Raw genomic sequence first — 26,067 nt, 5'->3', positions numbered from 1 at the left:
TACAAGAGAGCTTTACACAACTTATAGCAAAGTAAAGATGGAAGTATGGGAAGAAAAAACAATAACTGCACCTGAATCTGTTAGTACAGTTGCATCCAATATATTTACACTGCTCACCAATGATATGTACTTACTGAAGCTACTCTGTCAATAAAAACCACATTAAGAACCTTTTGAAAGAGCTTCCCTGTCAATTAGGATGTAGATACATTCTATCCCTCCAGTTTTCCTGTCAATTTAATATACTGGATCATATTAACAGTACTGGCTTGTCAATAAGGCAAATCTGAATCCTATTAATAGAGTTACAGTGCCAATATAATCGGCTTCCCATTTATCGTGCTTCCCAGTATTTGGGAAAGCTGTGAAATGGGATTATAAGGTTATGTTACATACATCTGTCTCTATATTACATAAATATTTCAGGAATTATATCCCATTGTATAAAGAAATACATGTAACCACTTTTTTCCATTACAAAAACTTCAGATGACAGAATAGTATAATAGTTTGCCACTGCTGAGAAAACATTAAATTATCCTCATTTATCACATTGTTTCCTGCTTTCACTAAGTAAAACTGCTATTTTATGACACAGTCTACTTGTGTGCCACACATCTAGAACGGCTACGAGATGTAGGCACTTCACCCAACCCCCTCTCCAACCCCTCTGCAAAAGATAATATCTGCTTCAGAACACAAAAGGAAGAAAATAAAACACATTTTGGAAACAAAATACAAATCACTCCACAACTGCAATCTGTATTTAGCCCTTGTGCTGTGCTGCATAGTCTTTGTGGAAATGAAACATGTAAGTATAATTCTAGTGTAACAGAAACTCCCAGAAAGAATTACTAAAAGGTGTTGTAGATGCGCTTGCCACAAAAAGGTATTAGTTCATAAATTGAAAAGTAGCAGAAATTCAGCAAACCTTCTATTTAATAGAAGTCTTAATGAAGTTGAACATTAGTTTCTTTTAACCACATTCAATATGAAACACCTACTTTCACTGGATTAGCAGAACATACAAGAGACTGTTAAACCTGCTTAAAGTAAAAAAAAAAAAAAAAAAAAGAAAAAAGTAATTGCATTAAAAGATACTGGGTATTCTCTTATCAAATTACCTCTCTAGGTCTGACTTGAAAATATGGATTTAAGAAAACATGGTTCAAAAATGACAGTTAAGGGTCAATGAATCAAGCCGCCCATTATATTTTCTGGTAGCAGATGGGTGCAATGAGACCTAATGACTGAATTTGAAACGCTTTAATGCTCCTTTTATCTATGGCTCCCACTATGTTGATTCTACCTTAGTATTCCTAACAGATACTATGTTTACTGCACAACAGACTCAATTACAATTAGCTAACTAGAATGAAATCTGCACTTATCACAATATCCAGCTTATTCGAACAATATCATACCATGAACTCAAAATAACAATACACATAGGAGTCTGTCTTTGATAGCATTTCTCGTTTTTTTTTTTTTTTTTTTTTTTTTTTTATGTTAAATATGAAGATTAGAATTTAGAGGAAAATTGAAAGGGAAAACTTTTGTAATAGTGCCTTGAAATGTAAGGATATGATCAAAGTATTTGTTTAGAATTTAAATGTTTAGAACCTTTTTTACTGCATGAGAACAACTGTATAGTCTTTCTTTCTTGCTTTCTTTTTCTTTATTCTTTCTTTCTTTTGTTCTTTCTTTTCTCTCTTTCTCTCTCTCTCTTTCTCTTTTTCACATTCTGCAGTGCAATGTTGATCTCCTGGCTTTTTTTTTTTTTTTTTAATTTTGAGACACATCTGAAAGTTCTTACTTAGCAGGAATTCTCAGTGAAGCCAGTAAGTAAAGTGAAATTTGTCCTATTCTTACCACTGCTTATTTCCCGTTTCTAAGAGCAACATAACCCAAATGTTTTCTGAACAGATAAAAACTTATAAACACTTCAGTACTGGATGGTGGAGAAGGAGAACAAATTATGGCCTTTGAAAACTGTTATTCTGTTTTATACTTATCATATTTAGTAAGGAGAAAACAGAGACTGGATATTTAAAATCTGTTAACTTTTTGTTAACATCTATCCAGTATGTTTACCTTTTTCTGTCCAACCCACACTTGCACTAAAGGCAACAATAAAACTCCCACAAGCCATGACCTGAGGTCCAGTGAAATCAATGGGTGTTTTCAAACTGGTTTCAATAGCCCTTGGATCAGTCTGCTTACTTCAATTACCAGCTAAATGAGCCTTTACATGGCGTGCTACATTCCCACAGATACATATGTTGTATGCTGAAGAAAGTTGCATTTGAACAGATTTGTAATGGCAGTGACAGGAAAAGGTGATTAGCTAGGCAGCAAATGCTGTATGGAGCACAAAATTCCAGTTCTGTGTTTCTTTCCTACAGAGTGAAAGAAATTAGCAACAAAGATGGAGCAGGATTTGGTTCTGAAGCCATACTGCCTGCACAGAAAACACACACAAAGAGGAACACTGAAGCTTTCTTCCTAGGTGGCGATCAGAAAAAAAGGAGTAGATCTAGATCACCTCCTTTTCTTTAAAGCTGCCACCTCATCCCCTTTCTCTTTCTAAAATACCACACCAGAAAAGCAATGATTCCCTTAAATGCCCTAGGAATTCAGAAGAAAATCACAGATGTTAAAATTTACATTATAAGTTTTTGTCTAATTTCTTATTTAGGTCATGCAACTCTTTATTTCAACTTTTTTCTTAAAAATACTCAACAAGGTATTCTCTAAACATTTGTGACAAGATACAAAGCCCTACTTTCACAAAAATACTTTCACATAATTATTTTCTCTAAGCACTAGGAAAGCACTAAATATGCTGCCAAAATAATGGCTGAATTTATGACAGAATAGTAGATCATCAAGCTTTACAGACTCACACAGCCATGCAAGGAGATTTTCAACTGTAAAATGGTGATGAGTTGATTTATTATGTGTGACATAAGATAAATAATTTAGGCTTGCACAAATTTAGCAAGAGGTTCTGTCCCTAAATATATTTTAAAGTCATAACAGTCACGTGTCTATGATGAGGTACCTCATAAAATGGAAAGTTTGATTGAATACACCATTACACCACAAGCATAGTAGGAGTGGTCAAGTAGATTTGGACAGAAAAAAACAAGGCTATTCTGATACAGGGCTGTGTGCATGCATCCACAACTCTGTAACTTCAATGTTAACCTACTGCAATGTCTTCTGATAATACTCTCTATTAAATTGATTCAAAACAAGTGAAAGAAAAAATAGCTGCCTTTCATTATAGGATCACCTCATCTAGGACACAACCACCACTTAACCACAGGTAATCTCTAATTTAATAGGTATTTAAGAGCTGACTTTGACCTGTAAATTCTTAAAAGACTGGGAAAAAATGTTCTGGATTGCTCTTCTCATTATGGCTTGCCATATCAAGACTCTGAAATCAGATCTTTCTGTAAAATTAAGAAGATCCACATAAGATACGGCCTCTGCAAAGATTCCAGGATTGGATAAAGTCATCGTTCTGTTTCAAAGCAGTGTTGGCTTGTCAAAATCTAGGACACCGCTGCAGGTTTCACCAGGGATAGAGTGACTGAACATGAATGCTAATATTTGACTGAGGGGTTTGTTAGAACACAAGGATTTAATTATGGACTTCCTCTCTATCTAATTAGCAGGATGCTCACCCAGTATGTGAGCACTTTTTTCCAAAGTGGAATGCATTAAACATCAACTGAATAATGCATATATATTTTACTTTTTAAAATTTTATTTAAGACCTCTCAAAGAAAATAGTCAATGAAACCTTCTCTAAATCATGTCCACATCACAGATGTTCCCAAGTTGACATTCAGAAGCATGCACATGTGGAAACCTCTTTCAAAATGGGAAAAGAAAACACTACAGGTACAGTGCAAGAATTTTCAAACAAAAGTTCATGCAAAATAAAAAAAGAAAATAACTTGGGATTGTTCATGCTGCTCTTCCTGGATACTCAAACCAGATCATGTGTAACATGGACTAATGCTGCTCCCTGCAGGTGGATCATGAGCCCACGTGAAGCCACACCAACTTCCAACTTCACTGGAATTCAACATGGAGTTAGGTTCTTAGGTGCAGAGAGTGATCTCCAGGAGTACAGACTTTGCATGCAATTAATTTACTCATATGCTCTCAGAACTTGTTTACAGGTTCAAAAACCCACTGGAAGATGAATTATTTCCATGGGAATGTGTTCATTTACATAATGTCAGGTCCATCTTAGTTTACTGGTGTTTCATGCATTGTGCTATTTGGAATAAAACAAAAGCTATAAAATATTAAGGAACTACCTGCAGCTTTATTAATGTCTTGATAAATTCCTAAGAATTATTAAACTTGAGTTTGTTTGGTGTTTTTATTTAAATCTGTTGAGGCATAAAGCAATAAAATCTGAAATACCCTTCTAAACAATGTTAAAATCAACAGCAAAATCATCTACTTTCCATGAAAACAGAAGTGGTATCTTGCTCCTAGGACACTGTGGATCACACTTCAGCACAGAGACTTTGCAAGGCAGTGGTACAGCATCCTAGTCTTAAGGGCTTATAGTAGCATTCCTTCTTGAGCCTTAGCCACAGGATAATAAACAGCACCAATATAATGATAGTCCAAGCTACCAGTAACCTTAAGAATGTGCAAGGAATAGACTGGCAGGAATTAATCTGCCATTTTCATATATCTGCCCAAGGGAAGCATTGTAATTGCAAAAATTTACTCTTAGACTGCTGAGACTCATAGTAATTATGTTTCTTTTTTAATAGAAATAGCCACAGGTAGTAACAAATTGGGTTTTGAGATGGGGAACTGGGCATGCATTCTAACCCAAATTACTATGTAATTGTCTTTATTATAAAACACTATAGAAAATCCAAAACTTAAATCAGAACAAAAACTTTTCCTTAAAAAAGTGTTCTCCTCCCATGGCAATTCAGCATGTGTGCCTATTTCTTCATTCACAGATATCAACAAGACCAGTATGACTGCAAGTTATTTATCTAAATATTTTTGCCATTGCTAACCAAAATTCCTGAAACTTACATTTGTTTTACAGAAACAGCTTCCTCTTGCTTTACAAGTAGGTCAACATCTGGAAATGTTCACATTCCTAAGTTTCCTTTGCCAATATCAGGGGAAGAAGTAAAGACTATTTGTGGTCTACACATATATTAAAGGAACTGAAATTAAAGTTCTCTTCAAAATTCTGGAAGGTTGTTTGAAATAAATGAGGCCAGGAAAATACTTAAAATTAGTTATTTCAGGCTTGAAGGAATTATTATTTTGTTATGCCACATTGTTGCAATAATGAGAGGTATACTTTTGGGAAAGATCATGTATGTGATGGCCAATGAATACATAACAAAATAAATTGATACAGTTGCTTCTGCCCCTTGCAATACTATCCCCTGTTACACCTGAAAAGTAGCTACATGTGGTTTAAATAGACAAAATACATGTACAGATTTAGACAAAATAAAGACCTCATATTGAAAGAAATAACAGACAACATCTAGTTTTCACCTCCTTTTCACCCAACAGCTACAAAGCTGACTGATATATTTCTCGCCTTGGAGCTATGAGATGCAAATTATCATGTGCTTTTTAATAACTAATGCAGTCTATGGAATCAGTTAAATGCTGTTTCTTTTCACATTTTGCATGAATTATACTTCCTTTTAATCATCACTCTCAATCCTGAAGTTTGATAGCAGGATTCCATCATGAAGTGGAAAATGAGGTCCTTCCTTACCAATACTCTTGCCTCAGGAAAAAAATGACAACATCATTTGTCTCTATACTTGATGCTTTCTAGTTTGCAGCAAAAGGTGCAGGTTGACAGCATCTTCCAAAACACTGCTACACAGCTCTGTACAGATCATATACAATATAAAAAAAATTAGATGCACATTGCTCATTAATAATGCTTTTCATCCATCTCGACAGTTCTTTTGATTCCATTCTGCTCTCTTTTCTGTGTATATCCATGTATGCATGCATACACACAGTTACATATCTGGCCCATAGCCTAGAAATATAATAGTTTCTAAGGCTTCGTGGTTGGCATTTTAAAAAGGCTTTTAATTTCATTATTTCTCAAGCAGTCTAAATTCCACTATATTCTTATTGTCATTTGATCCACTGAAATGATAAAGAGATCACAAAAGAACACACTTGGTACTTTACAGCTGTGGTTGGATAATCTGGCTCATGATCATCAAAGCAGGATTGTTTCTATGATCTTCAAATCTGCATATCAAATTACTCAAGTCTCTGTAAGAAAGCAAGACATCAGGACTATCTCAACAGAATACAAGAAAATGTAGTTGGAGGCTAAGTGAAACAAACAGCTTTTGCAGCTTTACAGTGTTCTTAAAGCAAAGGAGAGAAGCAACAGGGAGCAGTTCAGGTAACATAGACTAACAGATTCTGGGCTGAATTCTGCACATGCTTATGCATATCAGCAGCCCCACACCTGTAAATGATCTATTTAATTTTATGGTTCTATTGACCTAAATTAAAATGATCACTGATAAGGTGTTTTAAGGATCCTGCCCTGAAAGAAATAATATTATTTTAATTTTATATATATATATATATATATATGTATATTTTCACAGGCCTCAAAAATACTCATGCTCTAAGGACATGATTTTTTTCTAGATTGGCACAAAAAGAGCATTTTTTACTCTTCTGGCAGTCACTCAAGTGCTGAATCTGAGGTACATCATTAAGACAATGTTCTTTTCTTTGTTTCTTTTAAAATTTTATAGAATTTAAATATTTTCATTAAGAATTAATGAACATTTGTTTAGCCCACTTCAGCTTACCTTTTTTTTAAAACTGATTGGTAGCTAAACAATCGTAAGTGGTTGCTTAGCAATCAGCAAAGAGAGAGACAGAAATATAGTAAGTGAAGAAACTGACTGACATGTTCTGTGTTTGAATCATGATATTCAGTAAAAACAACAGAATAACACCAAGAGAAGTTTAAAACAAAATTCTCTTAATAAAAGAATACAAAAAACTGTCTTTAGGAACAAATTATGCATTTAAAAGCTACAAATTGTTATTCACATGTCTGTTGCTATAAAAAAATCCTGTAGCTATTATTAAAAATACATTAAAATCCTTCAAATGTTCATGAAACCATTATTTACCTTTTGTTTTAATTCAATTGTCAACTATGCTTCCAATGATTTTAAAAACAGTATATATCTACAAAGCAAGCAAGAGTTTACAGCTTTGAAGACTTGAAATTGATTTTTAATGCACCAGCTTTCAAACACTACAAAGGCTGCTCTCTGCTGATAAAGACAGTAAACAAGAAATTGTCCTTTAAATGTTCCCTTTAATGTTTTTCTTTAATTAAAAATCAATCAAAAAACATTGCCACATAAAAAAAATTAAAATTAAGACATTAAAAATGTTTTATGTTTTTGACACACAATACAGTCAAACCAGAATGAAAACTTATGATGTTACTTTTGTTTACTTGTATTAGTTTAGACTTTTTTTGCACTGTAAACATTGTTAATCAAAAATAAAAGCATGTAAAAGTAGTTTATCACTTAACTCAGGTCTTTTTATAGAGTGGAAGTGTTAAAAATATGATGAAATTAAACTAGAAATTATAAAAGTATTAAAGTAAAATACTTTTAAAACACTTTAAGATTATTTTAATATATTCCTATCCTCTAATGAGACTGAAGCTTATTTATGCAGATTAGTTATATTTAGACTCTCATTTATCTAATCTGTATTTATTCTTTGATCACAAAGCTTGTTAACTTAAATGGTCTTTTATTGTTATGATTCGTTTTCCCATAATTATGTGGTTTAACTGCCTGATTTTTTTTTTTTGTTTTTTTGTTTTAATAAATATATGCACATGTACCAATCATATTCAACAGTACTATGCTGGATGCTCAATGAACTGTAAGAGCCATTTCAATATAATAAAAGTGCCTGGAGATGTTCCTGGGAAAGGACTGGAAATACGAGTAATCACAGTGTCACTAGAACTAGTACAGGCAATGCACACATGTCGTACACAGATGAGTAGATGGTCTGAACTACTCTCTGAAAATAGCTCTGCATGACTATCACTGCAAGAGCCTACAATGTATTGATTAGAGGTCTCACTCACACAGCTGAAATGATGCATTTGCATCCCATGACAAGACTTTTCCTTTCCCCTTTGGAGTTCTCCTTTGGCAGGCCACAGAGACTGCAACGCAAAGCCACCCAGCAGGGAACAGGATGAGATTAGGAACGTTTCTGTTACGGGTAACAGAATGTATTTTATGAATGTGAGAAACTCTGATCTGATACATATGCCACAAAGCCAGTAGAAAGGTCCATGGCTAAAATCAAATATCTTAATTTGAAGAACTTAAGATGCCTCAATTGCTTATACCTTATTCTATTGAAAATAGACCAGTATGAGGCTGATTGTCTTGAGGGTTGGAAAAGGAGATACACCCTCAGTGAACCAAAGTGAGATACAAATTGATCTTTATGCTGTTCTTTATGCTCTTTATGCTCTTTATGCTCTTTATGCATATGTTCTTTATGATCATTATGCTTTATGCAGGTAACACAACTACCTAGTGGAAGCAAACCAGTAGGAGAAAGAGATGGTTCTTGTATGAACTTATTAAGAAGGAAATGTAGCAGCAGCCTCTGGGATTTAGCTAGAAAATATGTAACTGCTCAAGAAGGTTATTTAAAGCACTGTCTAATATCCTAATTAACCGGGACATTCATAAGAATTTGCTTGTTCTTTAATGTAGTATTTAATACTGAGTATTTTATCAAAACTGCTTAATGATTTACTTTTTCTTTCTTTCTCATAGGATTTACAGTAATTAATCCAGAATCTTCTTCTTTTTAAAAAAAAAAAAGTCTACAGGAGACTGAAAAACAGAGGTTGCACTATGACAAATAGATTAGTAGGGCTTAGAATGCACCCTGGGTAAGAATTATGGCAGCTGCACATTAGTCTGTTTCATCTCATCAACAAAAGCAGTGACTTGTTAATATTCTCGATGCCCCCTTAAATACTTAACAAATAAAACACTTAAACTCAAGGAATATTTTCCCCAGTAATTTTGCCACTCTCTTCCTAGTACTTTTTTATTTTTTTATTTTTCCTTTTTTTTCTATTAAGGCAAGAGCCTGCAGTCCCCTGAGAGTTTTACTTGTTTCCTCTATTTCTGAATGCTTCAGCATTAATTTTACCACTTTTCTTACAGCTGAAGTAGCATACAATTGAAAGCATAAAGCTTTCAGGCTGTCTGCTGTAAAAATTTGTCCCAACTGCTCTACACTGACCTTTTGGCATCAGAGGATTGCTTCTATAATTTAAAGATGAAAACAGAGCTGTGTTTTTGCTCCGGTCAACAAATCCTTGTTTAAGTTCTCATTACTGAGTTTTTTTACCTATTGGAAAACATTAATACTAGTGTCAAAATGTCTTTTCTTCATACATGCAGGTGCTCCTCAGGCTTGAAGAAGTATCTGAAGAATTCTGCCATGCAACATATATGCTTTCTTCAGAAAAAAAGCCAAATCCAAAAAACGACCCACATACATCCATTTTTTATGTAGAATGAGTGCCTTGCATGGTAAAGCCTAAAACTAATTTAACTTAACACTTTTAACTTTTGTAGAAACAACAAAATAAAGAAGAAATTAGGCATGATACTTAGAAACGTATATGCAAATATTAGCTGATATGTTAATGCTTCCTGGGGAGGAAGGTAGTAAAGAGAAAGAAAAAAAATGCTGGGGAAAAAAGACCAAAAAAATACTAGTTTTTTAAATAAAATCACATCTGCTTCACATCCAGATATAGTGACTTGGGAGGAATTTTTTTTAATGACACTTTTGTCTTATCAAAGAAACCAGACTGTATCTATGCTTTCTTAATACCAAGTAGTATTTGTGAATATTTCAAACATACCTATTGCTAATTTTCCATGCAAAAATATTTACTGAGTTCTAATAATAATGCTGCATTATTCACTGTTTCAGAAATATATGAAAACGTGTGGTAACATGTTCAGCAATATGTTCAATGGAGTATTTGATTTCTTTTCCACTGTACACACGATTATTCTGGGTTAACCACTGGATTTGATGGTTAACCATTGGAATCCTAAAAGTATTGCCCAACCTAAACCATTCTATGATGCTGTGTTACAATTAACATCATATTTACAAAAACACCTAAATTCCAGTCTCCCTAATTGTTTGTAAATATGCCATAAGAAAAAAAAAATCATAAAACCCTCAAAAATGAAGGGCCCAATCATACTATTCTTAGCTGCATTCCATAGAGGTCTTAGTCATGATTCACTCTTGAACCCCAAAATCATTTATGAAGTCAAAATTATGCTATTGACTGAATTATGAGTAAGAACTGCCTTTTCATCAACATGGAGAAGGATATTAGAAACTTGAGAAAATATGTTGTTAAAGATAACTTTTCAAAGGGATGATCAGTCATTGAAATTGCACTGGTAATAACAAATTTGTAGGGATCTTTCCAGCTGAGTTTAGGTAGTAACAGTGAACACAAACATGTAGAAAGCTCAGACAACTTTAAGAGCAGTTGAGAACTGTGAGACTCAGTCTCACATAACTTGTTTCATGTCTTTTATAAAACATCAAGTTCTACAGCGATATTATTAGTCTTATTTTTTTGTTAACATGAATTTCTGTTCTGGAAAGACTGTTTTCTTTTTCATAATATGTATATTCTACTTTAGACTCTTAATTTTTTTTTTCTTAAATTGGTTTTAAATTGGTTTTTTCCTCTATTTTTTTATTATTCCTTATTACAGCTTTTCATCTTGGAAAGTTCTTTAGATTTCAAATACACCAGTATATCAAGAATGATCCTTTTAAAATAATAGTGCTATAAATATCTCCAGCAAGGAACTCAGATCAAGACCAGAACAGATGTAACACAAAAAAGGAGTTAAATTCTGCTTTCTCTGTCTATTTCAGCAGCCAGTGCAGATGCCACAACAAGTGGTGTGTTGCCAGATCTGGTCCTAAAATGTATGTACTTTGTGCCACTATACTATGCAGTGCGCTTGACCAAAAACAAAAAAAAAAAAAAAAAAAAAAAAAAAAAAAAAAAAAAAACTCTAGTCAACTCTAGGATGGACTTCATCCAGTGAATGAAAATAAAGCTGAAGGACAATGTAACAAAAAAACAGACTGTAGACAAAACTGCAGACTGTATTAACAAAATGCAAGCATTCAGAGGAATTGTTTTGCAAAACTCCAGCCTTGCAAAACATTGTAAAAGCCACAATACCGATACATAGGGAGGTAGTTCAAGAGCTGCATCTCACAACTTACTGTCTAGATACAGCCCTAGAATATGTAGCTAGGAATCTCTGGAATATATAGAGTACAAACCTGCAAACTTGCAAACGTTTAGAACTGCTCTAGTATCCTCTTGATGAAAAATATTACCTTGTACTAGTTCTAGTGAGAATAGAGAATAATACTTCTCAGTTGGAGATATAAAAAAAATATATACCTCTGTTTTCAGATAGGAATTTAAATCACTGAGGATGAGTGCAACTTCTATGAAGAAAGGTGCTTCTCATTATATGCAGCAGCTGCAGATTTCTTTTTGTAATCTTGAAATTTCTAAGCAGAAATTTCTACAAGTATGAAATAGCATATTTAAAGACAGAGCAGCACTAATATGGCTCATGGTTTTTATTTTCCTTGAAGACTCTATCTTAGGTACTACTAGATACCTGGCAATGAAGCTGCACTGGGACTTGACATTAATCTATTGACACATCATAAACATCAGGTGCCTGAAGTATTAAGAATGATCTGTACTTTATCTTTAAATGCTGTGGGAGTGCCTGGTACAGCAGATACAGCAATTCCCAGCTTGAGAGCTTCTTTCTACACAGCCATTCACTTTTAGCTGTTGTTTAACAAAAGCTGTGACCACCTCTTTTTTATTCACTCCCACCTTATTCCTGATACATTTACAGAACTCCCCAAGTTTACACCACAAGTATAGCAATAAATAATCTCTAGGATGATCAACACTACTCTTGCATATTGCAGATAGTTTTCTACACTACTGATATTTCACTTTGAGTAACCTATTTCTGAAACTTACTTGTGCAAAGAAACTATTTGTTTTCCTTTATCCATCAACTCTTACCTGCTGGAAATCTGCAATAAGAAGTTGTGACTTGTTCACACAGGGAAAGGCAAACTAACTCAGAATTTTGGAAGGAGAAATACACCTATATGTATGTTTGTACTTTTTCTTTTCTGATGTCTGCACTTAAAAATAAAGCAAAATTCTGTTTCTTTTAGTCAGGTGAGTAGGTCACCAGAACGAGATGAACCAAATTTTCCCAGTAGTCTTTAAGGTCTAGAGTGAACAGAAATCTTCCAGCCAAGTTGAGTTTCCATTTTCTCCTGCTTTCCTTCTTCCCAATAAAAATTAATAGTTTGTCTCTTATGTGATTCAAAAGTCACATTGAATTTTGACTCTGGCAATGAGAATTGTACAGCACCGCCCCATATTTAAATATTTGTAACAGACTTTTGCTTGAAAGCACTGTTTCTAAACTCTCTTTAGAAAATGATTGCTGAAGTTAAGAACAATAAAACATGGGCTGGTGAAGTGTAAATGTGTAACTTCCCAGTGTGTTGCTAAACACTGTTCATAATACACATCAATCTCAGGTGCACATCAAATCACAAATGGTCAATTTTCAGAGGGCTTAAGAACTTGTAAGTCTCTTGCACTCATAAAAGCTGTATGTATACAGTATCCTTGTCTGTCCATCCAACATTTTATACATCTATGTATGTATGTTTAAATTATTTCATTTTTATGGTACTGAAGTAGTTCACTGGTGTATATATAAGTAACACAAGCAACTGTGGTACATAAAGAGAGGCAAGATTACACCACTTTTACTCATATCAGGAAGTATTTCATTCAACTGCTGGTCCTTTTGGGTCAGTCTGAAATCCCTAGTAACTAAGTAACACTTTACTCCACAGGTATTTCTTGCTATAAATTGGGTTATCTGTATAGTAAAATGCTATTCATGAGAAATAAGAGACTAATAAGGCCCATGGGCTTCACTAGGTCTTACTAGTAAGTGAAAGGAAAAAAAAATGCACTGCTAATAAGAGTGAGAAAATTTGGATCTTACTGAGAAAAAAGCTATTTATTTGCTATTAAATATTTATAGAATCAATTGGATGTACTAAGTAATAATATAATATTTAGCATGTATATACATCTCCATAGATATATAGTATGTACATCTATATATACACACATATATTTATATATATAGTTTTAAAGAGAATTGTGCCATTAAAAAGTTGCTGATAAAATGAGTATGAAGAAATGCAGTTCCATTGTATGAATTACATAGTACGGGATTTTCATGTTTCAAAAATATATCTGTAAAAACTAATGGGAACATTTGTTAGAGAACCCTTACACAATTGTTTACCTTCCCCTTACTGAGGTACTGAAGAAAACAGCTTAACTGGATTGATTAACTAAAAGAGATGATAAAACAGCTGGATTTTGTTTCTTTTTTTTTCCCACTGCCTTTGATTCCTAACTGTGTAATTTACATATGCAGACACAGGTTTCTTGGAGTAATTCAAGATATAGTAGATCCAGAGAGACAGCTGATCCTTTACTGTTTCTCCTTAAGTCTGCAGTTTAAATTTTACATGAGGCAGAAGTACAGGACCAGACATAAAGTAGTGCCTACATTCTAAATGCAAATTTTATATAAAATTTACTCCAGGGATGTGGAGATGGAGAATAGAAAATGTATTTTAGTAATGCAAAAGTACAGTGAAGAGGATCAATTTTCCCCTCTAGCTACTTTAAATCTAAGCCTTTTCTAAATAGAAACCTACTATACTGTTTCTTACTGTGTCTGTTTTGACAATACAACTACAAAATATAGTATCAGTAAATATGTTTGAATAGTCTGTACACTAGGTAAAACTGAATGTTTTCTAATCTATTGACTGGACCATGAAAACCTCCAAAACACTGTGTAGATGATGAGGGAAAACAAGACCAGCATTAGATATACCAGTATATGTTTTGAGGAGTTTCAGTTAACATTTTCCATAGCTGTCATAATGAAAACTCTTATAGAAACCACAACACACTTTTTAAGGGAGGAAATTCCTCTTTTAGCTTTATATAGATTTCAGAAAAAAAAAAATCATGATTGATCTTATACAGTGAACACTGTAAAAAAGAAGGAATCATATTTTCCATAGGGATTTTACACTACAAGGGAAACTTTACTATTCAGTAGCATCAATACATTAATTAATTGCTTTATATAGACATTACACGGTTGTAGGAAAGTATAAGTTTCTGTCTTTTAGTAACTATTACACTTGTCAGTAGGAAAAAATGTGGAGTGTTTCTTTTTTAGCTTTCTGACAACTCCACAGTAAAAAAAAAAGTTGACATTACTTAAACAAGTGTCATGGAAAGTTATTTGTTTTTTAAAGCATGAATAATAAATCAAATTATCTCTGGTTGTGTGCTAACCTAAACTCTTTCCTAAAGTGTCACTTTTTGTTAAAATCAATTTCAGATTTTAAGTATTGCTCCACTCACCTGATTGATAGCAAATTCATGGTAGGCATAAAATGAAATTGTTTCTGTGACACAACCCAATAGTCACTTGAGGATTAGTTTACAGTGACCTTATACAGGCAGGTTTTTTCCTTTTTTTTTTTTTTTCCAGTTATTAATGCTCTATTTCTAGGTCATCGATTACTTAAATTTTAGTTCTTTAATCTGTCAATTACCACTGGCCATTTCTATTCACTTTAAAATATTAGATACATCTGGCAAGTAGAACATTTGGTGTTCACAGATCACAGGGCATGGTAACTCCAAGGTATTATGAATCTTCTTTAGGTACATCAAGTGACTACAGTGCAACTTCTTTCCCACTAGCTGCATACACAAAATGAGTCTGTGTCACTTCTGATACACTCAGCTCATTCCCCTATGACTCAGAACAGCATATCAGGAGAACCACAGGATAAAACAGATATGACATTTCAAATATATTTAATAGTCATTATCCAGAGCCTGCTTTCAATCCGAACGTTAAAAATCACTTTGGAACATACCTGTAGTGCTTGAACATTAAGCTGCATTAATCATGAAGTAATACTTTAAATTAAATCAACTGGAGCCAATTTCTGCCCTCACCTTCACTCTGCAAGTTCACTGCTCTGAAATAAATCTTCTGAGTTTGGACTTTAAACTACCTGCTAAAAATTAAGTCATTCTTTGATTAGTACCTTATATCCAATGGTCCAAATTCTGCCATTTCTCACATTCACAAAAGTCAGTAGAGGACAGTGTGGATATAATTGGCAGCAGAATGCAGCCCAGCTACAATTTCTAAATAAGCTTTGGTAGAAGACGGAGCGTGTAAGTCTTTCACTATAAAGCAATCATCAATGTTGACTCAGGCTACTGGAAATCTGACTAGTTGTTTTGCTGGTTTATGACAGGATGTGAGTTTTGTTAACATTTGGAGGTAGGAGGAAGTCACCACATACATTTTCTTTCTATTTGACTAAGCAGAATTTTCAGCACTGAAAAATTAGTTATTTATGGGGAGAGGAGGAGGCAATGGGGCCCCAATGATACTGTCAAAAATATATATTTATGGATATGTATTCTGAAGAAGGAAATTAAAAAAAAAATTAAAACATACATCTTGGAACAATACCTCATATTTATATACAAAATTGGAGGGCTATAATACACTGTTGCAATAGATGTCCTCAGTGTGCAATTTCTTCCCTGTCCTGTTAGTTACTGCAGGTGGTATGACCACTTCAGAAATGCCCTCCCTCTTCTCCACCCAAAACCAAAGAGAAGTGAAACTTGTGGAAGTGCCCACCTCTATCTGACAGTCTCATGGAAAAATCCCCCAGCGTGCCTCAAATGAGCTAAATGCCTGCCCACACTCTCACATGAACCTCTTTGGCAGTGCCGTAACTCTGTCTGTATTTCAGTGGGCATTTTCTTTTGAATCACATGGGAAACATCAACGAGACAGCAGAACCAGACCCACCAGATGTGGTCTGGTTCCACTCTCATTAAGTCCACCTCTCTTTAGTGACTTGTGTTGGTTCCTACAGTGGTGCCTTACAGCAGTCTGCACTGCAGACAAAAGGGAAAGTTAAACCAGTGTCTAAAGTGAGGTCCAGGGTATTCTAAAAGTCTCCTACCTGAATTATGGACATCCGGCTCGGGGGAGCCTCGCTGGCGTTAGTCCCTTGCCCTGTGAAGCTGGTGTGGCAGCCCACATGTCCCTGGGGTACAGTCAGGTTGTTGGAGGCGGGCTTCAGGTACATCACCTCAGACCTGGGAGAGCTGAGGGGCAGGCGGGTCTGGTAGTCAAAGTACATGGGTGAGGTGGCCAGGGATGGGCTGCTCACCACGTTCATGACATTGAGGGGACCCCGGCTGTCCTCGCCCTCACTGGGCACCAGCATAATGTCATTCTTGCTGATCTTCTTCTTCTTGCCCTTGCCCCCTCCACTGCCACTGCCTCCTCCTCCCCCGCCACTGCCTCCCCCTCCTCCCAGCTGAGGGTGGCTATACTCGGCAATGCGACAATTATAGGTGCGGATCTCCTTGTTCTCTCGCTTGCACTTCACAGCAATAGTGATCATGGCAGCCAGCAAGATGATGGAGACAGTGCTCAGTGTCACAATCAGCGGCAGCGACAAGTCCCAGTGTGGCCGCCGATGCTGCTCGCCATTCACTTGTGGCTCGCCAGCCTCGGGCAGGGGCCCTGCCAAGGCCCTGACTATGAGCTTAGCCACAGCAGAGAGGCTGGGCTTGCCATGGTCACTGACTTTTACCACCAGTTCAGCCACAGGGCTGAGCTCCTCCCAGTAGGGGTGCAAGGTGCGTATCTCACCACTGGTGGGATCCATCTCAAAGAGGTGCTCCTCATTGCCTTCCACAATCTCATACGTGAGGCGCCCACTCTCCCCAAAGTCACTGTCCAGGGCGCGGACGGTGCCCACGGGATAGCCCACCCCAGCATTGCGCGGCACCTGCAGCTCAGCAGTGTCATTGATGAGGGCAGGCAGGACGATGAGGGGCGCGTTATCATTGACATCGAGCACAGTGACGCGTACTGTGGCATTGCTTTCACGGTGAGGTGAACCCGAGTCTTTGGCCAGCACGCGGAACTCAAAGTGCTTTGTCTGCTCATAATTGAAGCTCCTCAGAGCGTAAATAGCACCATTGGTGGGGTTGACTGAGACATAGGTGTAGATGGAGACATCTCCCACATGCCCAGGCAGAATGGAGTAAGACACCGTCCCATTTTGGCCCAAGTCAGGATCCTGGGCCAAGACTGAGCCCAGGTACTCTCCAGGGATGTTGTTCTCAGGCACCTGCAACACATAAAGATTCTTGCTGAAGCGGGGTGGGTTGTCGTTCTCATCAAGGATCCGGACAGAAAATGACTTGGTGGAGTTAAGTGGGGGATTGCCCCCATCACGTGCCACGATGGTCACATTGTACTCATCCTGTGCCTCACGGTCCAGGGGTCGGTCGGTGACCACAGTGTAGAAGTTGTCATAGTTCTCCTCCAGGGTGAAAGGAACAGCACCAGGCCCACCGCCACCACCCAGCACCCGACACTGGAGCTGCCCGTTCTTGCCTGAGTCACGGTCGGTGACTCGCACCAGGGCAATGACAGTGCCTGGTGGGGCAGCCTCACTCAGAGCTCCCTGGCGAACGGAGACAAAGCCTATGGTGGGAGCATTGTCATTGCGGTCGATGAGGCGGACAGTGACCTTGCAGTGAGCAGGGATGGGATTTGGCCCCAGGTCCCGAGCTTGGACATCAATCTCAATGAGGCCACTCTCCTCATAGTCCAGGTTGCCCTTGACACGGATGAGGCCGCTCTGTGGGTCAATGCTGAACAGGTCACGGACACGCTCAGGTGCGTAGCCACTGAACGAGTAGAGCACCTCTCCATTGGTACCCTCATCAGCATCAGTGGCATTGAGGTCAATGACTGCCGTGCCTAGTGGTGCATTCTCTGGCAGCTCTACCACGTAGGAGGCTGCCTCAAAGATGGGGCTGTTGTCATTGGAGTCAATGAGGCGCACATTGATCTGCACCGTGCCTGAGCGTGGTGGGTCACCACCGTCCAATGCTGTCAGCACCAGGGTGTGGTGACTCTGTTCTTCACGGTCTAATGGCTTCTGGATGACCAACTCTGGAAACTTTGTGCCATCACCACGGGACTTCACATCGAGGGAGAAGAGGCCGTAGTCATCACGAGTGAGCAAGTAGGTGCGCAGACCATTGTCCCCAGCATCTGGGTCGTGGGCGCTGGTGAGGGGGAAGCGGGTGCCTGGTGCAGCATTTTCGGAGATGTCCATGTCAACTTGGTCAGAAGGGAATGATGGTGCATTGTCGTTCAGGTCCTGAATCTCCACTTTGATCATGCAGATCTCCTGGTCATTGGCGAACACCTCGAGGGACAGCTGGCACTTGGCGCTGCGCCGGCACAGCGCCTCACGGTCAATGCGCTGCTTGGTGTAGAGCAGCCCGCTCTCCCCGTCCACGTCCAAGAGGTGCGGGGCTGAATTCTCCAGCACTCGGAAGGTGGACTTGGGGCCACGGCCGCCCCCGGGAACGCCACGCTCCGCGGGCAGCATCCCGCCTCCCGCCGCGCCTGCCGCCAGCCGCGCATCGCGCCCGATGTTCCCGATTACCGTGCCCGCTCCCTGCTCCTCCGGCACCGAGTAATTCAGGTTCTTCAGCGACAGGGCGGGAGCCCAGCAGAAGAAAAAGCAAAAAATAGAAAGGTACATCCCCGAGCAGGGGTGGGGGCGGCAGGAGCAGCAGCGACGACCAGGGTTGTCCCCGTCTTCTTTGCCTCCTGCACTGGGGCTGCTCTTCCTCCTCTGACGGCTCTTTCTTTCCTTCCTTTTTGTTTTTGGTTTTTTTTTCTTCTCTTTCCCCACCCCTATATTTCAAGTTCCTGAACCTGTTGCTCTAAAACATCTGCAGAGACACAGGATGAGAGGCAGCAAATAGACCATGTAGCTCAGAGGGAGGGAACAATCGGGGGGGTCAGGGGGAGGGGAGGGAGCAGCTTCGGCAGCGTTTCAGCAAGAGCTTGCCGTGCTTGCAGTCCCCTCGCAGTTACTTCGTCTGTCCAACTCCGGCAGTGGGAGGGTTTTAAAAATCAGAAAATTTGCAAAAGATCTTCTCCTCCGGGCAGGCGATGTGTTTCCGATCCTTGAATCCCCTCAGATGTACAAAGAATAATAAAAATAATAACAATAATAATAAAAAAAAAAACGGCGGCAGTGGTTGTTGTTCTAAAAGCGATCAGAAATATTTTTTTAAATCTGTGTATTTATATATACATAGGAGAAGGGGATGGTCACAGGTCTGTAGCAGAGGTAAAATAGCTTATTTGCCACTCATCGTTTGAAATGCGATTGCTGGAGTGGAGGGGTAGGAGAGAGACTGAAGGGGAAAAAAAAAGTCTCAGCTTGTTGTTGAAGCCCTCTTCGTGTGCAGTGAGCGGCAGTGAAATGTCTGATTGCACCGCGGGGTTGTTGGTTTTCAGGGAGTGTTTTGCTGCATTTAGAGATCTAATCTTGCATTGCTTGCGGCGGAGAGCTGCATCTCGCTGCCGTCGGTATTTCCCCCCTCTCTGTCTCGTACACCTGGGTCACTGTTTCCTTCCCGAATCAGAGGGAGAGGGATGAGGATTGCAGAGCAAGAGGGGAAAACAAAACACATTAAAAAAAAGCCCAAAACCCAAACCACTCCGCCCCCGCCCGCAAAAACTAGTGTTCGGATTTATAGCTTCCTTTCTCCCCCTCTACTACCAGCCTCCCACCAGTCCTTTTGGGGTGAAAAAATTAAGAAACCCACAAGCTGACCTTCATCACTAGCAGTAAATATATATTTTGAGAGAAAGCTCAGACCGTGCTCAATCAGCAGCATACTTGGGTTTCTTTAAGACAGGCCAGTAGCCGCCGCCACCACCACATCCTTTCTCTCCGTGTATCTATGCGTGTGCGCGTATGCGTGTCTGAGGAGCTGCACTTTTCTCGATGCAGTTTAATTCCAGTTTGCTTTTCTCTCCAGCCGAGAGGAAAGCAACAGGCAACCCATGGCTGGACGCATAGATTAAAAAAAAAAAAAAAAAAAAAAAAAAAAGCAAGAGAGGGGGTGGGAGGGCGGGGGGAGAGAAAGAGTGGAAGAAAAGCCACCACACACACACTCTCTCTTTCTTAGTCTCTCGCTAAAAGGGAAACAGTCTCTGTATTCACAGGGCTGCGCTATCAAGTGCCTCTCTTTTCTTTCTATTCAGCGTCTCCTTCCAATGACACTGCCGCCTAGCCTTCTTCATTTAGGGGAGGTGAGAAGAGGAGGAAAAACAATCCTGGCGATGAAGATAGTGGGAGATCTTTTAATCGATTAATTCGCTTATATTAAAACCTATGCAGTTCCGCGATCGGTGTGATGCATTTTTTGCAGTCCTTTAAAGCTTTAACAGTCTCTCTGAGCATCTTGGTACAGGGGAGAAGAGCGGCAGCAACGCCAGATGCGTTCCCCCTCTCTGATACACACCTCTCCTAGTGATACGGTGTATAGGTAAATAGTGGGGAAGGGTAGCAAAATATTATTTCAGGTTCTTTTAACAACCTGAAATAAATGAATGGCAAATCCAGAAATGCAGGTGTTTCAATCTGCTTGGATGAGTCAGATCCAGCGGAACAAATCACATTCACTATCTCCTCATGTTCCTCCCTTCACAGACATTAGTTACAGATTCTTCCTAACGCTTCTCTGACTCACTCTATAGACAGGAAAGAAATTAATCAGATTTATATTTTACAGAGGGAGGAGGGAAGAAGAAGGAAAAAAAAAAAAAAAAAAAAAAAAAGGAGCAGGTGGGGGTGTCAGATCCAGCTACACTTTTACTATACCTCTTTCTCCGGGAGACTGAGGATCAGGAAAACAAGGCTGTTATCCACTCACTGGCACAGAGGCGCGTCTGTCTCCTGTTTTGCTGAGTGTTTTTAACCACCTTTCCTCAGTGTTATGTGTGAAATAAATCAGAGATCTTTCACATTAAAAGAAAAAAAAAAAAAGCAATAAAAACATAGGTTTCCAATACATAGTTCACAGATCTAGTTCCGAGTCTCAGTTCTGCACTGTTTTTTCTCCTTTATTTGAGTCCGGACCCAAAGTACACAGTTAATTCTGCAACGTGTGGCAGGGAGGTTTTCAAACGCAAAAGAAGAAAAAACAATTATTCTTCTCTGCCTCATTGGTGGGTGGCCCCTTGCAAACAGACGGTCGCCAGTCTTAGCCAGGCAGCACGCGGAGCGAACGCCGATCCCCGATAAACCGGATCCATTTCACCAGCCGCCCGCAGGTAAGTGGAGAATTCAGTGAAAATTCAACAGTTGGAGCCGCGCTCTCTCTCTCCCTCTCTCTCCCCCCCCCCCCCTCGCCTCCCTCACTGCAGCACTCGCGGGGCCGCCGCGCCGCGCTCGCCCAGCGCCGCTCTCCGACTGCCTCTATTCACCTCACGCCGCGGCTTAAACATTGATACGGATTCCCCGCCAGCCAATGGGCGGCGGCGGCGCCGGCCGGCCCCGGCGCGGCCCGGCCAATGGGAGGAGGCGGGGGGCGGGGCCGCGGCGGGCGCTGGGTGTCATTGATTAGCTCGGCTCCGAGGGGGACGCGGGGCGCGCGAGCGGCTCGCGCGGGTTGCGGTGTCTGGCCGCTCGCGCACCGCAGCGCCGCGACCCCGGCCCCCGCGGGCCCCCGCCGGCCCCCGCCGGCCCCCGCCGCTTCCTCCCCCCAGCCTCCCCCCTGCCTCCCCGCCCCCCTTATTTATTTATCTGTAAGACGAGTTAACAAGTCCTCCGCGTTGACGGGTGGGGAAGCAAGGGGGACGCGACGCCCCCGAACTCGCCCAGAGCACTGCGAGGGCGAGGACTTGACTCCGCCGCACGGTGCCCGGGTGACCGCCGGCCCGGGATGCGCGGCGAGAGAAGGGGGGTGTGGCTGGGGGGACACCCCCCGCCACCTCCGCCACCTCCGCCCCGGCCCTGCGGGAGCCGCCCGGAGCGGGTCTCGCCCTCCCCGCGGGGCAGATCCCGAGGGCGGGAGCGCATCCCCTGCCGGCGGGGAGCGGGGCGCTGGCAGCCACGCCGTGAGGGGCCGGGGGCCGCAGCAGCGCCCGCCCCGGCGCGCAAGGGAGGCTCCCGGCCGGGGGCGGCGGTGGCGGGGGGAGGACTGAGGCTGGAAAGGTGCGTGCTCGGATTGCCGGAGGGCCGGTCTCGACCCGTGCGTACGGAAATGAAGCTGCCATTTGTGACGAGCGTGTAAGTAGCAAGAATCATGTAGGGGAAAGGAGAAAAAAAAATATATATTTAAAAAAAGAGGAAAATAAACTGTGGAGCAGTTATAAGACGCTCTTGAATTATTTTAGGAGCGTCTCTTAAAAGAGTCAGTTAAGGTAGCTGCTCGTTTGCCTTGCTCAATAGAATAACCTTCAGCCCTGAGTTATTGTGTCCATAAATATAATATGACTTGGAAAAAGTCTTGCAGATTTATAAATTAAAATGAGTGTTCTTTCCAGACCCATCTTCTCGTCCTGAGGACTTCTTTGTAGCCGTGAAACAGATAAGTTTGCCATCCAGAGCGAGTCTGCTAGTAACCGTTGTAGGACTGATGCCGTGTTAAAATGCAGTGTATAAATAAACTATACATACATTAGTGGCAACAGAAAACCACTACTCTCAGCTGAGCCAACTTTTTGTGTGAGAGCGACGGACAGATGAAATGAAGGATATGTTTACAAAATGGGCTTTGCTTTCTGCATGAGGGCTTCAGATTGGCTGAGGGAATTTGGCGTGTTTGGCTAAATCACATATTTGGAGAAGTTCCCTATAAAAGCAGCACAGTATTAAAAGTGGAACAAACACCAGCGTAAGTCCCTGAGCTATCAGGAGACCTCGGTTGACTGCAACTTGAGTTCTCTGCTTTCCTGTCCTTATTCTGCAGCTTATGCCAAACCTTTAGGACGTCTCCGGATGTCCAGTGATTTTTCCACGCCAGTTCTGCTAATTGAGGGGGGGCGGGGTTGGGGAAGGGTCATTGCAATTATGTAATGGCTCCCTCTAGCGTGCCAGAGGTACTGCTGCGGCTGGGGTATATCCCGTTATCCCGTGTGCCTGCGTCCTGTGGGGCGTGTGTGTGTATGTATCTGTATGCATACATACTGAGGGCTATACACTGTGCCTAAGTGTGTACACATGTGGTAACGCTAGTTTCCTTTCAGAGCATGAGAACACCAGCAGGAGTAAAAAAAAAAAAAAAAAGGTTTGTATTACAGTGGCATATAATATATATTTCTGACAATGTTTTTCATGTTTAGTTTAATAAACAGTCTCGAAACCCAGGATTAATTTTCTTTTTCTTTTTTTTTTTTTTTGAGGAGTTTAGTGTCTTCATCACTTTTTTTTTCTCCAGCCTAGTGAGTACTTTTTTTTTTTTATATGACTCAGCATTACACAATAAATACTCTGACTCCACAATGAATTCAATACATTTGAGGGCACTCTGCAGTTTGTAAAACAAGTACTTGGGACTCTGAATAAAGGGAAAAACTATATAACCCTTTATACAAGTAACTGGAGTATTTGCTTGTAAAATCTGTCTGTTTTATCAAACATCTTGCAGCTTACAACAATCCATTGATACCAACGACATGCATGGAATACTTAGAGGAAAAATAAAATCTGAAGCACTAGCACTGGATCTTCAAACTGAGTTCCAGGTGATAATGATAAATTAAACTCCTTGCTCTACAAGTCACTTTGGTTTTGTGGTGCTAAGTTCAGCAGAGCTGCATACTCATTCTCAGGTATGGCTGATTATTATTTCTAATGGTTTCTTGGAAATCATGCCATCTTTGCATCTTTACAAATTGAGGCTCTTAAACGCAATAGAAACTTAGATGCATAACCCAAAAAATACACATTAAAAATCATGCTTGCATATGAATATATGCCTCTGTCCGGCTGATGTTTGTTACATCAGTTTGTAACAACAAAATGGCATTTATTGATTTTAATCCACCTGTGCAAGTAATGAATATTTTATTGGTTTGATGATTTTACTGTATATCTATAATACTTTTTTGTCAAATCTTTAGCACACATTACATATTTGATAACTTAGACTGGCATCATAATTTTATATTCATCATTCATCAGAAGTTGTATTTTTCACAAAGAAGAGTTGGAAATTAAATGTATGGTGGTAATGCAAATGAATGTAAATAATACCTATATGTTGTGCTATGTCACTATATGTGGAATATATAGTTTGTATTTGTTGCTGAAAAAACAAACAAAAAAGAAAACAAAATTAAAAAGTGCTTATTAACAGCTTGGACAGAAAGCTGATCTGTGGAGAGGCTAATACATAGCAAAATCACAAATCCTTAATAATAGAAACACACATATAGAAGACTTGTAATGTCTGTCAAATCAATAAAAGCACATCAAATACTCTGTGTAGGAGAAGTTCAACAGAGGAGCAAAGTCCAGTATAACAGCCCTAAAAATTAACTATGTATGGAATTAAATTATGCTTTGGAATGCTACTTTTCAATACTTTGTTTATTGGAAGCTATAGTTTGATGTTAACCTAAATAACAAGTAGTAACAGAACACATCTCCCAACATTTTTTAAATTTATTGAAAACATAGAAACACTATTCATTCTTTTTTTGTGAAGTGTTCATGATGAATTCCAGTACTTTATTATTCTATCTTTAGAATGACAGGTAAACCTTTCTTCTTTCAAAAAATTTTAAAAAAAGGAAATAAATAAGAAATACCCTCAGTCAGAAGTATGGGAATGAAATTCTATTGTCCTGGTGTGGAGGGTGCTTAAGCATAGCACAGAAGTCTCAGAACAAATAATCCCTAAACAACTAAAAGAAAATAGAAAGGCAAGGAAAAGATCAATATAGTTAAATGTCAAGGTTCAATATTTAAGTTATTTGAGCCTAAAATGTATCATTTGGAAAGCCCAAATCCAATCAGCTTGAGAACAATAGAAAGAAGTAAAATTAGAAAGGCCAAGGAGCAAATTTGAGGAACAAAGAATCCATATATAAGACAATTAATTACCTGCTAATAAACAAACCTGTGCTTTACCTGTGTGAGGAAGCCATGACAAAACTGTCCAGCCTATTATTTAGCCATAACTATAAACCAAAAAGTACTGCAGAGAAATATTTCTGTACTCTAATACTCATAGAAAATGGAGACATTTCCTCAGGTCAACTTTTTTTTAGTAACAAAGATGAGATGTGGGTGTGTATAAGGTGTCAGTGGTGATATTCTTAAAGAGTAGGAAGCATCTAACTAAATGCTAGTGTCAAGCGTTCTTACAGAATCTGAAAATGAGGTAAATGAACTGTTAAAAATATGCAGTCATTAAGATCAGTTACTATGTCTGAGAATTAAAATGTACAAAATCTGTTTCTCTTTTAAAAAAACTAAAAGATTGGTCAACAAATTGTGGTGTGGCAAGATTTATTTTTTGTAGCAGTAATATAAAATGGGTTAAAATAACAATTAAAAATAGAAATTATATGGCATCTAGAGAAAAGCAAGAGAAGTACTTCTAGAGACTCAATGAAATCAATAAAAGCTGTTCCACTGATTTGATCCATCCCATACTAGTGAAGTAGTACAACTTGCATTGACTAAAAGGACATTCTTTCTATTTGTTAGTATTGTTTCAAAGTTAGAACAACAGGTGGAACCCCTTTTGTTGCTCTGTATGTAAGCAGTTTTATGTCAATTTAATTGTGAGGTCACACCAGCAAGACATGTTGAAGAGGG

General features: G+C 39.2%; 1 protein-coding gene and 1 long non-coding RNA gene across 8 annotated transcripts in view; one reads left to right on the top strand and one right to left on the bottom strand.

The window, feature by feature from the left end:
* The window catches only part of PCDH17 (protocadherin 17), an 87,933-nt gene extending 66,214 nt beyond the window's left edge, over positions 1-21,719 (bottom strand). For 4 of the 6 annotated variants that reach the window (XM_068182275.1, XM_068182280.1, XM_068182279.1 and 1 more), the window contains exons 1-2: positions 21,113-21,719; positions 16,363-19,845 (exon numbers count right to left, since the gene is read on the bottom strand). In XM_068182275.1, the coding sequence (XP_068038376.1) occupies positions 16,363-18,978 (2,616 nt within the window). In that variant the 5' untranslated portion in view covers positions 18,979-19,845; positions 21,113-21,719. Of the gene's footprint in view, positions 1-16,362; positions 19,861-21,112 lie in introns of all 6 variants that reach the window. The other 2 variants (XM_068182277.1, XM_068182278.1) reach the window with 2 other exon arrangements.
* A 513-nt stretch (positions 21,720-22,232) lies between these two features.
* The window catches only part of LOC137469502 (uncharacterized), a 32,765-nt gene continuing 28,930 nt past the window's right edge, over positions 22,233-26,067 (top strand). The window contains exons 1-2 of one of the 2 annotated variants that reach the window (XR_010996562.1): positions 22,233-22,527; positions 22,785-23,008. This is a non-coding gene — a long non-coding RNA (uncharacterized lncRNA). Of the gene's footprint in view, positions 22,528-22,784; positions 23,009-26,067 lie in introns of those variants that run through there. The other variant, XR_010996561.1, reaches the window with a different exon arrangement.

This window comes from Anomalospiza imberbis, chromosome 2 (assembly GCF_031753505.1).
Source record: "Anomalospiza imberbis isolate Cuckoo-Finch-1a 21T00152 chromosome 2, ASM3175350v1, whole genome shotgun sequence".
NCBI classification, from domain to species: Eukaryota; Metazoa; Chordata; class Aves; order Passeriformes; family Viduidae; genus Anomalospiza; species Anomalospiza imberbis.
The sequence above is the reverse complement of the archived record's forward strand: the minus strand, read 5'-3'. Positions and strand labels throughout refer to the sequence as shown.